Here is a 15,299-nt window from a genome sequence, read left to right as displayed (position 1 = left end):
TGAAAGAAGGCAGTCAGCAGACAAGTGAATAATGTAGGAATGAAAGAAAGCAGTCAGCAGACACGTGAATAATGTAGGAATGAAAGAAGGCAGGGTCAGCAGTGACACATGAATAATGTAGGAATGAAAGAAAGCAGTCAGCAGACACATGAATAATGCAGGAATGAAAGAAAGCAGTCAGCAGACAAGTGAATAATGTAGGAATGAAAGAAGGCAGAGTCAGCAATGAATGTCAGGCCAAAGACTTGTTCATCATATCACAATTTAAATACCTGTATACGGTAAGAGTAATTTCCTACCTTTATAGGTTGGGGTTCAGGACTGGGTACTCGTGTAAACTGACGGGTAGGACTCCCACATGGACTTTTAGGAAGACAGGACACAACAACAGGCGGAGGAGGGGGTTGTGACGGTAAGCTGGCATTAGGTGGGGTTGGAGGCGGCAAGCTGGCAACAGGTGGTGGCGGTGGTGGTATGCTGGCAACAGGTGGTGGTGTTGATAAGCTGGTAGCAGGTAGTGGCAGTAAGCTGGCATTAGATGGTTGTGATGAAGGCAAGAAACTAGAGCTAGCAATTTGTTTCGCTTTTGTTGTACTTTTCATCTTATCTGGACTGGTACTTCTAACAAATTCTGCTAGACTCATGCCTCTCACCTTAGAAGGACTTACAGGTGGTTGGATTTTCTCCTCAGCTTGGATTGTTGATTTGGTTGGACTAGATTCACGGGGTGGTTTTTGTTGTTGTTGACGTTCTCTCTTGAAGTCATAGTAGAGCCTCGATCGGGAATCGGTAGGAGTAAAACCCTGAGCCTCCTGAAGACATTAAGGCAGTGTGAGTAGTTCATAAGTGCTATAAAAGGAAAGTATCGCAAACAAGTCACACACACACACACATCAAAATACAGTACAGTATGTCATTAAACCATAATTCATAACAAATTCAGCATGTTGGTGAATTAAGCACACCACAACTACAGCTGACAATGAAAAAAAAACTTACCAACTCTTCTTGTAAATCGTCATTAAAATATATCTGCAAAAAGTTAATCAGGTGTTAAGCATGCAAGGTGCTGAGAAAAAGTAGGTTATTTGAAGCAACATGCAATGTATCCTCACCCAAGAAGTTACAACTAATGAATAAGTGTATCTGTCATGTAATTTCTAATTGCATTAATGCCAGATATGCACTTACCAATGAATTAAGCATGCCTCGGTCCCAGACAAGCTTTTTTGTGGGTGAGGAAGGGCTCTCAGTCTGATGCAAAGCTGTCTTGTTTCTTGGCATCTCCAACTTTGAAGGATATATGAACTGATGGGCAGAAGAGTAGGAGGAGGTGGAGGAAGAGGAGGTAGGGGTGTTGTAAGATGTTGCCATGCTAATGTTAGAAGAAAGAGCTGGAGACTCACTACCACCACTGTCACTACAATCCATACTAGAAGGTACTTCACCAAAATAATACTTTGGAGTAGTAATTCCAATGTTTAGTGAAGTTGGAGAGTGACGTGGGCTTAAAGAACCGTTAGTCTTTATAGCTGTTCTGCCATCTACTTTTAACACAGAAGAGTTATGTGGAGTTATTTTTGTACTAAGTTTAGAAACATTTAAGTTTTTGGATGAGCCATTCATACCAAAGGCTGAGCTACCCCCTACTTCTACCTGAGAGCCATGATTGTTGGAATGATAAGCGTAGTCATCATCCCATTCCCTCATCTCCTGGCACCTCCGAGCTAGAACATTTAGACGAGATTTGCGAGGAGAGGTGGAGCCCTCATCCACAACAGCTGTGGCTGAGGTGACCTTAAGCTGTGAGCCCTCACTCAGTGCAAAGTCTGTTACACACATTGAGTTTACTTTGTTTGGACTCTTATCAATTTTTGTTGACACTGAAGGCAGGGCATTGCTTGAGTCTGCAGGATCACCATTACTCATTCTCAGAGGAGCAGCAGCTTTTGTGTCATCTGTGGTAAAAAACAAAATACATTAAATTAAGTTTCCCTTGATTCCGAAACAGTTACCACATTCAACCTCTCCCAACTCACCATGGTTTGCATGATACCTTGAATGTTGCTTTGTTGAAGAAAAATTTTAAATAAATAAAAAATTCAACTGTCTTCCCATCACCAATCTCCATTCAAACTATCAGAACACTGTATCATCAATTTTTCAAACACTTCAACTGTTTTTAATTTCACTTTCAACTTCTCCTAATGACTGGCACTTTAACAAAGCACTGTACTGTACAGTATGTATTATTCTGTACACCGAGTTAATTAAACTGCAACAATCTTCACTCTAGGCCATTATAATATGACCACAGTGTTATTTTTACTCACATTTCATGCACAGCCCCAACCAATAACATAATGCAGTACTTTATACATTACTTTCTGAATACTGTAGGTATGGCACTTATATCTACTGGTAGTCCTAGCACACTCCAACTTTTTGCTGCACAAATAAAAAAAATTCTTGACATTTGAAAACAATCTTCTAATTTGCAGACACTCATTACAGAATTTGTAGAGAAGACCTGAGGGACATTGAATAATGGAAGGTGTTAAACAAAACCTTACATGAACAAACTAAGGAACTGTGGTGCTGTAGAGTTAAAACTAGGGGCATTATTTATTTAACCTCTACTTATGTTATGGTGTCTCCAGTACAGTAGTATAACTTTACCAATTCAGTACAATATTCTAGAATGGCTATTTGTTGTTAACTGTGTTTCTTCACTGAGATACCAACCAATACATTTTCCTGCATTAAATGCAAATTCGTTGGCAGAACAAGGAAAACATTAGTGAAATTTCTAGTAGCAGGAAGTAAGTCACTGACACCCATTGATCTGGCAAATGAAAAATATTGCTGAGCTGTCTGATTTTACATGAAAGGACTTCTCATTAATGCCAAACTCTGATGTGTGCCTAGTAAAGTTAGACTGTTTAGTGATGGTCCATTTTCATTCACTGAAGTGTAACAGACTGTCAACATAAGATAGTAGTTCTTATATACAGTACAGTATATGTGGACTATTTACATGCATGTAGCAGATTTATAAATTACACTACCAAAATTAACTATATAAACAGCAACTATGCATGCCTCATGTGTTGGATGACACTCCCATGTCCTCCACACACCTCTGTTTTACACAGATATCACCAAGTGCCCAGCCCTCAGTGGACTTAACCCCTGTATCTCACATGCAACAGACATGTTAAAGGAGCTCTGTAAATTACCCGGTACCTCCTATATTCTCATAAAAGGACGGTTGCTTTCTATTGGTCAATTTCTAATTAATAACCATAAGTTGAGCATATACAGCAGATACTTTGGTAAACAAACAGAAAAGCCAGATTAGTGTTTGTGTAAACATTAAGTACTGTGAAACAACTACAAAGTAACTAGCTACAAGAGTTACAAGGTGATTAGCAAATGGGATTACCTGACATTCCACAACTAGTTACAGAGGTTACCAGGCGGTATAATAAACATCACGCCAGGAACATGAAGGTGGCAATGGTGAGAATAACTCTAGTCTCCACTAAACTGGAACATATATATAAAAGCAAGGGATAATGATACTTATAAAATGTCATCTTCAGTAAATTCTCCTCCTTCCCTCGTGTTGGTCAAGATTTTACTAAGTTATTTTTAAAGTCAGGGAACCATTCTAGAATATTACTATTATTAAATTATGTAGAAAATAACCTATTCTTAAATTCTGAATCTCCTCAAAGACTAATCCATTTTACTGACCTGAATATATTGAGTTGATTTGCTTCAGCCGAGAGCGGGTGTCATCTGAAATACTAGCGTTCTCCTTGTTGTTCAGATTACCTGCAGTTTTTCCAATACCTGCTCGACGAGCTTGGCTTCTTGCCATCATCCTCTGAGATGAAAAAAAATTAAATAAATTACAATGACAAAATGATACATTCATAAATAACCAACATAGGGAAGGCTAATTATTTGCCAGAGCACATGATTAATCTGCATTTTCCCAAGTTATCAAAATAATTATACTGTAATTGTGCAGACATACACTACTGTAACAATGTTATCTCCATTAGCCAAAATAATTGATGCAGAGCGGTTCAGGAAGTGAGAGATTTATGAGCATGGGGACGAATTTTCTCATCTTGAAAAAATCACATCCCTGCAATTTTTCCAGGCACTGTACGGGTATTTGGAAAGTTTTCCGAGTCTAAACTACACATCTCGCAGACAGACACAGAGCTGTATTTATTCATGCAAATGCCACTGTACACATACAATATATTATAAATCAACAAAATATACTACAGTACTCTTTTTGTAAAAACTCGAGACAATTTTCTATTCCAAACATGTTAAAGATCCAACTCAGTACAGAGGGAAGCAAACACCCAAACCATTGGACCTCATCATAACTAACGAGGAGGGTGTGGTGGTCAAGCTGGAACACCTAGTTCCCTGTTAGTACCAGTCACCACATAACGTTGTCCTTCAGATTCAACTCTTACTTGGTTCATGACATAAGCAGACCAAGGATCATATACAGTATTACAAGGGTAATTACAGCAGGATGAAGGGTATTCACTGGCCTGATTCACTAAGATACAAGAACAGACACTACACTGAATATCATAACCATTAAGGTGAACCATTTGATCGATGAATATATCCCAAGACCAAACCCAGTGCCTCCAGGAATACAAGGAGACCACTACACATGAACCATGCAGCGGTCGACAAAGTTAAGAAAAAACATTTGAGACCTGAGTTTGGACAAGTGATTTATGAAAATTCTCTTAAACGAATTTACTAAATTGACACCACTATTTTGAGATACAAAGCTTCCCCCACTATATGCATTTGAATCCTGGCAAAAACTCAAATCGCGTGTCCCCTCGAGTCAACTGGGGTGGCCATACCCCTCCCCCAGCACTCTCCCTACCAAGCTAAGGAAGGATTTATGTCGTGTTTATTTCTCAACTCGCAATTTTGGGTATATTTACAGAGCTCACTTCATATTTTTCATTCAGTTACATGCACACACAATCTGACATATAGATTTAACTTATCCACATTTTCATTGTGGATTTACATGAAATATATATATATATATATATATATATATATATATATATATATATATATATATATATATATATATATATATATATATATATATATATATATATATATATATATATATACACAGTATATATATATATATGTTTGTCCTGGAGCCCCCACCAGTGGACGCAGAGGAATGTTGCCTCATACTAGTTGAACAGTTCCCGCTATACGCTACTATCGAAGATGCTCGTGACTTTAATCCTCGTATACTTAGTATATATCAGCACTACCTGGGGAAGACCCGACAAGCAGCTGTCATAGTTAAATGGAAGGGAGTGCCCAACCACTGCTGAGGCCAACCCAATCCTCCCTCCACTTTATGCAGAACCCCATCACCCCGGGTCTGCTTTTTGTGTTATCTGTTCCCATTGGGGTCGCACCTTCACCGCCTGCTGCCAACGTGATCGCCCCAGATGTCGCTTCTGTTCATGTAACCATCGCTCCGAGGTCTGTGCACAGAAAATTAAAGACCACCTTAACAGGGGTAGTGTGGGCCATGTTGTTAACCCCAGGTGCTGTATTTGTGGTGGCCGGAACAATGCTGATTCAAGGCAATGCCCCAAACGTCCGCCTGTCCCAGGGAAAAAGCCTCCCCAAAGGCCGCTAACCCCCCCGTCTACCAGACTGCCACCCTCTGCTTCCCCTCCTCTGTCTCGAGCATCATCTACCCCTGCCTGGCCTCACCTGGCTGCAACACAGCAGTCCCAGACATCTCCTAACTCAACTATTACTGGGCCTCCTTCCCATCTCTACTCTGACGCTGTCAGACCTTGTGCTCCCACAGGTGCCCCCCCCCCAACAACCCCTCTCCAGTGACAACACAGATCATATCCCTCTTCCACGAATTTACCAACCAGGATGAAAAACTCTTGGTTACACTGTACCGCCATCTCCAACCTACACCGACTACTCTTGCCCGCTGCTGCCACCCAGTCACCCCCCTCTTCTGGTTTGACAAGCTGGTAGCCCCCCTGTGAGCCCCTCATACTCACTGCCTACTCCACCGTCGCCGGCCATCACTACTGGTGTGGCGCCTACCAGGCCCGCCCCGGTGTGTTCTGCTGCTCCCGAGCCACGTCCTGCCTAATCACCACAACACGTGGTGCCTCAACCTGTCCACTCACTGCAAGATGCGCCTGTTCCTGTCTCTGTGCTGTCTCCACCAGGGCCTCCTATTGGACCTGGAGGACACCACCCCCGGCTCCCCATCCCCCACCAGTATGCCGGCACCTGGGACCCATCCGTCCACACCAGGGGTACACGTTCCCAGCCGGCTCGCCAGTAACCAGTCAAATACACCACAATGTATAGCTCCACTACAGGACTGCAGGTACTCACCCGGAACCTAAATGGCTTGCAAAACAAGTTTGTTGCCCTCAAAACCTATGCCTACACATGTGTTGTGAGCCCCTCCACTCCTGTTCTCCGTGTCGATGGACCACCACGAGGACATGCACGCAGACTACGTATCTACATCAAGAAGGATGTTCCCTCTGTACCTCCCCCTTGATGACAACACTACCGACACAGACGCCATCACAATCACACTAAAAGGTATGTCCCTCAATATTGTCAATGTCTGTCTCTGTCTCCCTCCACCTCTACTGTACCTGTCCTACCACAACATATCACCTCCACCCCAGGTACAGTAAGTCCTCGCTTAACGTCGTGGTTCCATTCCTGAAAACTGCGACGTTAACGGAAAAAAACGTACCAGAATCAATTTTCCCCATATGAAATAGATAAAATACGGGAGTTACGTTCCCCAGCCTCCCTTTGCTCCATAAAATACATTTCATACATAAATTCAATGGATTTTTTTTAGAAAATAGTTTACAGTCTCTCCTCGACTTACGACGGGGTTCCGTTCCAACGACCAAGTCGTAAGTCAAAAAGGCGAATATAATACACAGAAATTCTAAAAAGGGTCTCTTTTTCTTCTCAGCACCACGAGAACTCTCACTTTTACGTTTGCCGGCCACTTTAAAGGGAATTACAACCGGAAAATTTTGTCAGTACATAGTGCAATCACTAACGTCGGGACTCGAAAATACGTAATGTGAAAAATATTTTATACGACCATGGCCGTCGCATGTCCGGGTTGTAATAAGTCGAGGAGAGACTGTATATTATAAATCCAAAAAGATAAATAAACTTAATCATTTTGCATTGTACTCGCTCATGGGAGGAGGTGGAGCGAGTGTGTGGTGGGCAGTGGAGAGGAGGAGGGCGGGAGAGGAGGGTGGTGGTGAGTCACTGAAACCCGGAGGGTGACTCCTCCTCCCGCTCTGACTGGGTGAGAGGGTGATGCACCGTACAAAGTACTGTAGTCTGTGACGACGTTATACCGAATCGGCAGGACGTTGTTTACAATCATGGGTATCTAACGAGTAGCGACGTTATAACGAAACAACGTTGTCGGGGGTAACATTAAACAAGGACTTACTGTACGACTAAAAGAGGTTTCTCTGAAGTGTTTTTTCTTTTCGTAAACAAATACCATATCATATTTATTTCCGTGTATGTTGGCCTGGCGAATTGGCTAGGAATTAACATACCTAGGTAGCATTGCTGATCGTCGCATTCGAGATATATCACAAAAACTGTTTTTAGAAAAAACTGGCTTTATGTAGATGTTATTCCTTTAACACTGTCAATGACAATGACTTCCAAAGTGAGCAGCACTTTGAAGATTAGGGAAAATGAGGGGTTAAAAAAATAAATAAATAAAAAAAAAAAATTTTAAACCCTATTTAACCTTTCGAGCCTACATTACCGATTTTACCCCAAATTTAATCTTATTCGTGCGATGGCCCCGCAAAAACTGAATTGGTGAACCTGGTTTCCTATACAACAAAACATTTTTACAATTGATGAACGTGTTCTACACAGTACCAGGATACAATATTGACATCTTAAATTCGCTAAAAACAGTGTTGTGGGATTTTATATTTAAATCTCTTGCATCTGAATTTTACATGATCCACTTTGACCAATCGGAGGAAATTCAAATCCCTTGGGAGATTTACACATGCAAAAAATTGGGGTAAAATTTCACTTGTTGCCAACCGAAGAATTTTGAGAATTTTATGGTTGCAATCAATAGTTAAACAATTCTAGTAGACTTCTCTTCAATGATGTTTCTCTCCAGAAAATGCGCCTGATTTTCATCTCTCAAACCCGGAAAAAACTCCCCCATTCCCGGAATTTTCCAGGTACCAGGAAAATTTTTATAAGAATTTTCCAGAAAATGTGACCCTCGGAAAAGCATTCCCAAAGCCGGAATTTTCCGGAATATTCTGGCTTTGGTTACGATTTTCCAAGTAAAATTCAATTCCGGCTATCGGAGAGTTCCAGGTTTAAGGGATTCCGGCTAACAGAGATATTACTGTGTATTGTTTGAGATAGAAACGTTATAGAAGAAAAAGTGTCTTAAAAATGTCTAAACCAGTGGTTCTCAACCTGGGGGCCATGGCAAGAATTTAGGGGAGCCACGGCGAGCTGTTATAATTGTACGTTTCCAAATAATGTTGGGAATCTGAATTAAACAAAACTTGTATTATTTATTTTGACTTGGCAGAAGAGAATTTTAAGTTTTTTTGGTCATTTTGTTTAATCATAACGACAATACAATTTTAATATTTACATACTCTGGTGCCATTTTTTTTTTTTACGGATTATTTAAGATTTCACAGGTCCAGTCCGTCTGTGTGACAGGCGCTGGACCGAGCTGCTGAACTGACTTGTTCAGTACGTGTCCGTGTGTCATCCCTTTGCAAGTGGTGATAGGACCGAAGGATCTCAGTCTGGCCTGGGATACCATCACGAAAACAGTGGAGTGTATTGTCTCTGAACCATATATTGTGTTTGAGCTTGACTCAAGCATAATATACTCCGTAATTGGTGTTACTTATTTTGTTTCATAATTCATGTGGTCGCTGCTTTATGTGGGTGAAATATTTGTACTTCCTTTATTAATTATTTCCTTATTTATTGGTGCCATTGATGTTCATACTCATTCTTTACTTACATAATCCTACCATTTTTAGTGTTAATTGGTATGACTCACTATTCTTCTCATTCTTCGTAGTTGGGCAGTGCTTGTCAAAGGAGGCGTGTTCTTGCTTAAAGTACACTTCAGCTTGCTAGCTTGAGTGTTACTGTTTACCCGTTTGCATGTTTGTGTATGACTATGTGTGCTTTATGTGAGTGCATGGGCGTGTTATGTATGTGAATGTGTGTGTGCGTTTGCCATTCTAACTCTTGTCCTATTTATCTGTCCTCTAACATTCTTTAGTCTTTATCACTTGTCTGTTTGTCTGTTCTGGGAGAAAAATGAAGTACGGTAGGCCACGAGGATGTTGAAAATTCCTCAAGGGGGGAATGGAGTGAAAAAGATTGAGAACCACTGATCTAAACTATTGATCGGAACTATAAAATTCTCAAATTCTTTGGATGGCAACAAGTGAAACACCAAAAAATTTACTGGACATTCATTTGCCTCGTGACTTAAACATCAAAAACAAAAAGAGCATCACTGAAAAAACACTGAACACAAAAAAATATAAATGCAGGTATAAAATCACTTTTATCTCTGCCATTGGTTAAATAAGGTACTGTAAGCTTTTTATAGTGTTAGGACTTTCCAAGGTAAGGAAAGTTTTTATAGGTTTGTTTGGTGGTGTTTTGTGTGTTAACCCCACATTATCCTTCATCTTCAAAGCCCTGGGGGGCAAAAAGATAAAGAGTAAAAAGAAATAAAAAATAGAAGAGAAAGACTAAATTAATCTACACCACAAAGATGCCGGAAAACCAGCTTTTTGAAGCGAGACAGACTGTAAGAGTATGGAAACGCAGGAGGAGGCAGAGCATTGCACAGTTTGGCTGTGTGACGAAAGAAGGATGTACTATACAATACTGGGTTATTCTAGTGTGACCGACATCCACACAGAAACGGTGGGCACCGTGGGCAAGACGAGTGTTATGAGCCCACGGCTTTTCCGGCAGTACACAGGATGCCAAATCCACTGTAAGGGCGGAAACGATCTTCCTGCTCGTTACCGCTGCTAACACTCTCGTTTGCTGGTGCGGACGACACTTGGGGCGGTTGGACAGAGGTGAGAACGGCAGTGACTATCTGGGTCACCGGCAGATTCAACCCAGCCGCCATACAGTCACTATCTAGCTACCCCGCTGTTCGTCAAATTCTGGCTGTGATCTCATCATAGGTCCTGGACTCGTGGGCTGTCCCCCCCAGACCTTCACCTATCGACTGTCAATTCTCTGGTCATCTACCACTACCACATACAATAACCGTCAATTCATCTCATTCCGTCTGTGCCCCAGTGTTCTCCTGCCATTTCAAGACAATCGGCCGCTGTCGCTCGAGTGTGGAGCTGAGTGGACGCTTCCCCACCCTGAGTGTGCATCACCGTGTTCCAGAACCTTCCCCCAGGGCCACTGCCGTAGGAAATATCTGTTCATTGTTTGATTCTATGGCTGTTTGCTTCCCTTAATTGATTAACACCATTAATTGTTGACTCCATTTAATTGTTTGAATCCATTAATTGCTGACGCCCATTAATTGTTTGACTCCAGTAATTATTTATTGTTTGAGTGGTGTCAGAGTTTTGTTATATTTTTTTATAGTAAAGAGATGTCAATCTCAAACGGTTGTTTGCTATTCCTCAGAAAACCATGGTCCTTGACTTTCCTTTATTAAGAACCTGATTGGTCTGGTAAGGGATTTCTATCCCAAAGTCCCAGGCCTTTACATCCACCGAACATTGCCCGTTAAAATACCTATAAAAGAGAGAGTGAAGCAACAGTGCGGCGAAGAGAAAGGGAAGAGATTATCAACTAAAAGAGGAGAATTAGTAAGATGAAATGCCTTTGATTCCACCCTATCTAACAGATGGACAGAAGAGCCCCCCCCACATATGAAACAGTACTCCAAGTTAGGACGAATGAATCCCTTATAAACTTAAAGCTATTGCTCAGGAGTGAAGTAGCTACGGCATTTGTACAGCATTCTCAGCTTTCGGGAGGCAGCTTTAGCAACGTTGTGGATGTGTGGCTTCCGTGACATATTAGAGGAAATGGTGAGGCCTAACATATCTATTTTAGAATGTAGCAGAATGATTGCATCCTGAAATATGATTGGTGGGAGATCTTCTATTTTGAAATGTAATTGATAAATACTGTTTTATTACTATTGAATTTAATCAAGTTTCTACCTCCTCATTCGGAGATGCTGCACAGATCCGCATTGATAGATAAAACGATATCAGCTGTAGAGACAGATCTAGTTTGAGAATTGGGGGAAGAGAAAAATGTGAAGAAGAGTAAAAAGTAGAATCATCAGAGTAAGAATGGATAGAATTAGTTGTAGTGTGAAGTAAATCATTGATAAAAAGGAAGCGAGAAGGTGAAAGAACAGAACCCTGTGGGACAGACACCACTATTGGTAGAGAAAGAGAGAGATCGAACCCTCGACAACAACTGCCATGGATCGGTTCTCAAGGAAGCTAGAAATTAGAGAAAGTTGGGGAGAGAAACTATAAGAGGGAAATTTAGAAAGCAATGGCTTGTGCCATACCCTGTCAAATGCTTTGGAGATGTCAAGCGCCACGACGAAAGTTTCCTCATAATCCCTGAAAGAGGATCACCAAAGATGGGAGCAGTAGGAAGGCAGATCCCCAGTAGATCTCGCCTGGTGAAAGCCATAAAGGTAATCCGACAAAAGAGTAAGGCATTCAAGGTGACGTAGAAAATGAGAGTTTAAGCTAGTTTCGAAAATCTTACAGAGGGATGAAGTTAGGGCAATAGGGCAATAGTTAGAGGGATTAGAATGGTCACCCTTCTTCGGGATGGGCTGAACCAAGGCATGCTTCCAAGAAGAATGAAAAGTTTGGGCTTTGAGGCAACGGCAAAAGAAGCGAGCAAGCATAGGGGCCAGAACTTCAGCACACTCCCTCAGAACACGAGGGAGTATTCAGTCCGGTCCATGCGCCTTACTCACATCCAAACTGGATAACACACCAGCAACCCAACAAGTGGAGATTATAAGAAAGTGCAAAGGTTCAGTAGAAGGAGCAGGAGTATTAAGTTGATCGTGTTGATCTGGAACAGGTGTAGGGTGTTTCATTATTTGTTCCAGATCATTAATTAAGGAAAAAGAGTGTTTCAGCTCCACCTGGGTCATCCCTTGCAGAGCCAAGCCACTCTGTGAAATCCCCTAGGCAGAGGATCTCGGTGTTGGGGTGTGTGGATAGCAACAACTCGTGGCAAGAAGTGAGATAACCACTGCCCTGTGGTACCCCGCTTGTGACGGGTACACATGATGATTTCGTGCCATTAATCACCACACACTTCTTGCAGTCATGTAGAAAGTCTCCGATCCACACGAGGACATTTTCCTGAATCAGGTACCCTTCCAGTTTAACTTTCAGTCTTTCATGGGGCAGTCAAAAGCCATGGCAAAATCTAGGTATCTATCGTCAATATTACCACCCTGTTCCAGAATGTGGGTCCAAATATCCAGTACCTTGAGTAATTGTGTTAAGCAGGAGCGCCCCAATATAAAACTGTGTAAGCAATCCTTTACAAGGTTGTTTCATAGATGTTCCATCATGGCATCTCTTATAATGCTCTCAAGTACTTTACATACTATGCTGGTCAGGTTCACCGGTCTATAGTTGTTCGTGGAGTGAGGCTCGCCCTTCTTGAAGTTAGGACTCACATAAGCCATTTTCCAATCACAGACCTTTTGTTCAACCAGGCATTTACAGAACATGATCTTCAGGGGCATAGCAAGTTCATTGCACAACTCTCTTAGCAATCTGGGTCTGGTTCTATGGCGGGAGGGAGTAATAACACCAAAAGATTCATTTCGACGTAAATAAAGGTTAAATTGGAATTCGACACACAAAATACCAAGTGAAACACAAAAAAGGTAAAATTAATGTTTAGGTCTCCCCTGTACTTAGATATCCAAACTAATCTAACCTTACCTATATCTAACCTAACCTAACCTTACCGTAAAATGGACCACCTCTTTTAAATGAAAATAATTCTTAAAACTACAGAGTACTGATAATCCTACCAGAATAATATTTACTGATAAAAGTTCTGAGTTTTTACTTGTCGTGTACATAACATTATTATTAACTTTATGGTAATGTGAAGGAGGACCCCAACACTACACTTTACACCCTCTAATTCTCTATTAACAAAACCAATTAATATTTTACGACTAATTACATTTACAATACCATAATAAAACATACCTGAACAAAAGGATCAGCCATCGTTACTGTAATATGCGATAAACGAAGACAATTCAGGAAGTTCCTCTCAACACTCGGCGGCGAAAATTTTAAATCCAACGTCCAGCACCGCGCATGCGTCGGCCCGGGTCCTGGACGACAACACTCACTCCTCTTATTACACCCTCACACAAAGAAATGTTACTGTAATAATTTAAAGAGAAAGATACCAACTAATTTTTATAGTAAATTTAACTTGTTTCTGGATGAATATATTATCCAATTTTCCAGTTTTTGTTTTATATTTATAAATTTGATTAAGAAGATTTACATCCATGGGGTACGATAATATTCATTAATAACGATAGGATTTCGAAGACGGGATTGCTGAAAATGTAATTACCTATAGTTCAATACTTTTTCAGGCGACCTATTTAAACAATATAACATTTTTACACACGCCAAACACATATATTAATTAAAGGACAATATTTGATACATATTGGTCAACTTTGACGATTCAAAGGGATTTGTCAAGACAAACCGTGTTTCACAAATATACTCATCCAAGCTAATGTTAACAGACATTTCCATATTATGTGAGATTAAGGTGACCCTATTAACCCAGACTTTCGTATAACTGAACAAATTATGGTAGATAATGAAACCAAGGGCGCGAAAATAACAGGTGTTTATGCCTGATCTACAAGTCCACGTACATAAAGAAGTATATACAAATATTCGCACTGTTAACTTGAAAGTTTTGAATCGTTATTAGCGTTTTCTTTACTTCTTTCAAGTACTAAAAATGGAGGTCTGATTTTTAGCATACTGTTGTATACAGATTTAATGTACGACCTAGATAATGAAACGACATTTTAACCACACACGCACGATAGTTTACACCTACATCCATTAATAGTAACCATTCGTATTAACTCTGTCTGTATTAAACTACATTATGTAATTACTGTATGTGGCAATGGCAGTATTTTCGACGCTTACATCATTATCCCTTACCCCTCCCCCTGGAATATACCAAAGAATGGGCACATAAGAAATAAAGTAACGCAAAATTACCTAGAATGATCCACACAAGGTTTCATAGACAGGTAGTTTTATTAATTTAGGAATTGTGTAGATATTGTTAGTTGAAAAGGAAACAGGAATAATATCAACCAAGATAACTAATTACCTACACACAAGCTCATGCTATTATTACTAAGATAAATAACCATCAACAAAATGCTTAAGGCAGTTCCGTGAAGCATCAGTGAACCGTTAGAGTGACAGCTAACCCTCAACTGCTATTTACTTCCTGTTGTTTGGTTGTCTCGGGGCAATACTTCCTCTTAGTTATGAAATGAAGTATTATCCCTTATTTGCGGGCGGTGTAGACAATATATTATTACATCCAGGGTCTTCTTCGCCTTGTATGTAACCAATTAAAAAAAATCTATTCCTCGGTGTGGGTGGATGAATTGGGTAACCGATCTTAGTGTTATCTCAAGAAGTTATCTCACTTAAGAGTTATCTTTTTGTCGGCAGTAACATGACATAACAAACTTCCTTTATATAGAGTACAGTATAAGGAACCCAATGTAAACAAGCTTTTAACGGTTCTCTTGGGCTCTCCTTAACTGAACCATTATTTATTATCTTTCGTATACCTGCAGTATTTATCTACATACTGAACTAATGTGAACCTGTATAGTGATTTAAAGGAATCTCTCTCTCTCTCTCTCTCTCTCTCTCTCTCTCTCTCTCTCTCTCTCTCTCTCTCTCTCTATCTATCTACCTGTACCTTAGTTATCCCTTATCTTAACGTGGGCCCATAGCGGGTTTTACCTGGGGAGGCCCGAGGACACAAATATTTCCGCTATAGTCTTGGGTGTGACTGATTATCTT

At 40.6% G+C, this 15,299-nt stretch overlaps 1 protein-coding gene across 5 annotated transcripts in view; it reads right to left on the bottom strand.

Moving 5' to 3' along the window:
* LOC121870611 (anillin-like) overlaps nt 1–13,551 on the bottom strand; it is a 53,280-nt gene extending 39,729 nt beyond the window's left edge. Inside the window, exons 1-5 of one of the 5 annotated variants that reach the window (XM_042372449.1) lie at nt 13,413–13,551; nt 3,760–3,892; nt 1,192–1,958; nt 1,000–1,032; nt 300–812 (exon numbers count right to left, since the gene is read on the bottom strand). In XM_042372449.1, the coding sequence (XP_042228383.1) occupies nt 300–812; nt 1,000–1,032; nt 1,192–1,958; nt 3,760–3,892; nt 13,413–13,433 (1,467 nt within the window). In that variant the 5' untranslated portion in view covers nt 13,434–13,551. The remainder of the gene's footprint in view (nt 1–299; nt 813–999; nt 1,033–1,191; nt 1,959–3,759; nt 3,893–13,412) is intronic. The other 4 variants (XM_042372451.1, XM_042372452.1, XM_042372450.1 and 1 more) reach the window with 4 other exon arrangements.
* Between the last annotated feature and the right edge of the window lie 1,748 nt (nt 13,552–15,299).

The sequence above is a fragment of the Homarus americanus genome, unplaced genomic scaffold (assembly GCF_018991925.1).
Source record: "Homarus americanus isolate GMGI-L3 unplaced genomic scaffold, GMGI_Hamer_2.0 scaffold56333, whole genome shotgun sequence".
Lineage (NCBI taxonomy): Eukaryota > Metazoa > Arthropoda > Malacostraca > Decapoda > Nephropidae > Homarus > Homarus americanus.
The sequence above is the reverse complement of the archived record's forward strand: the minus strand, read 5'-3'. Positions and strand labels throughout refer to the sequence as shown.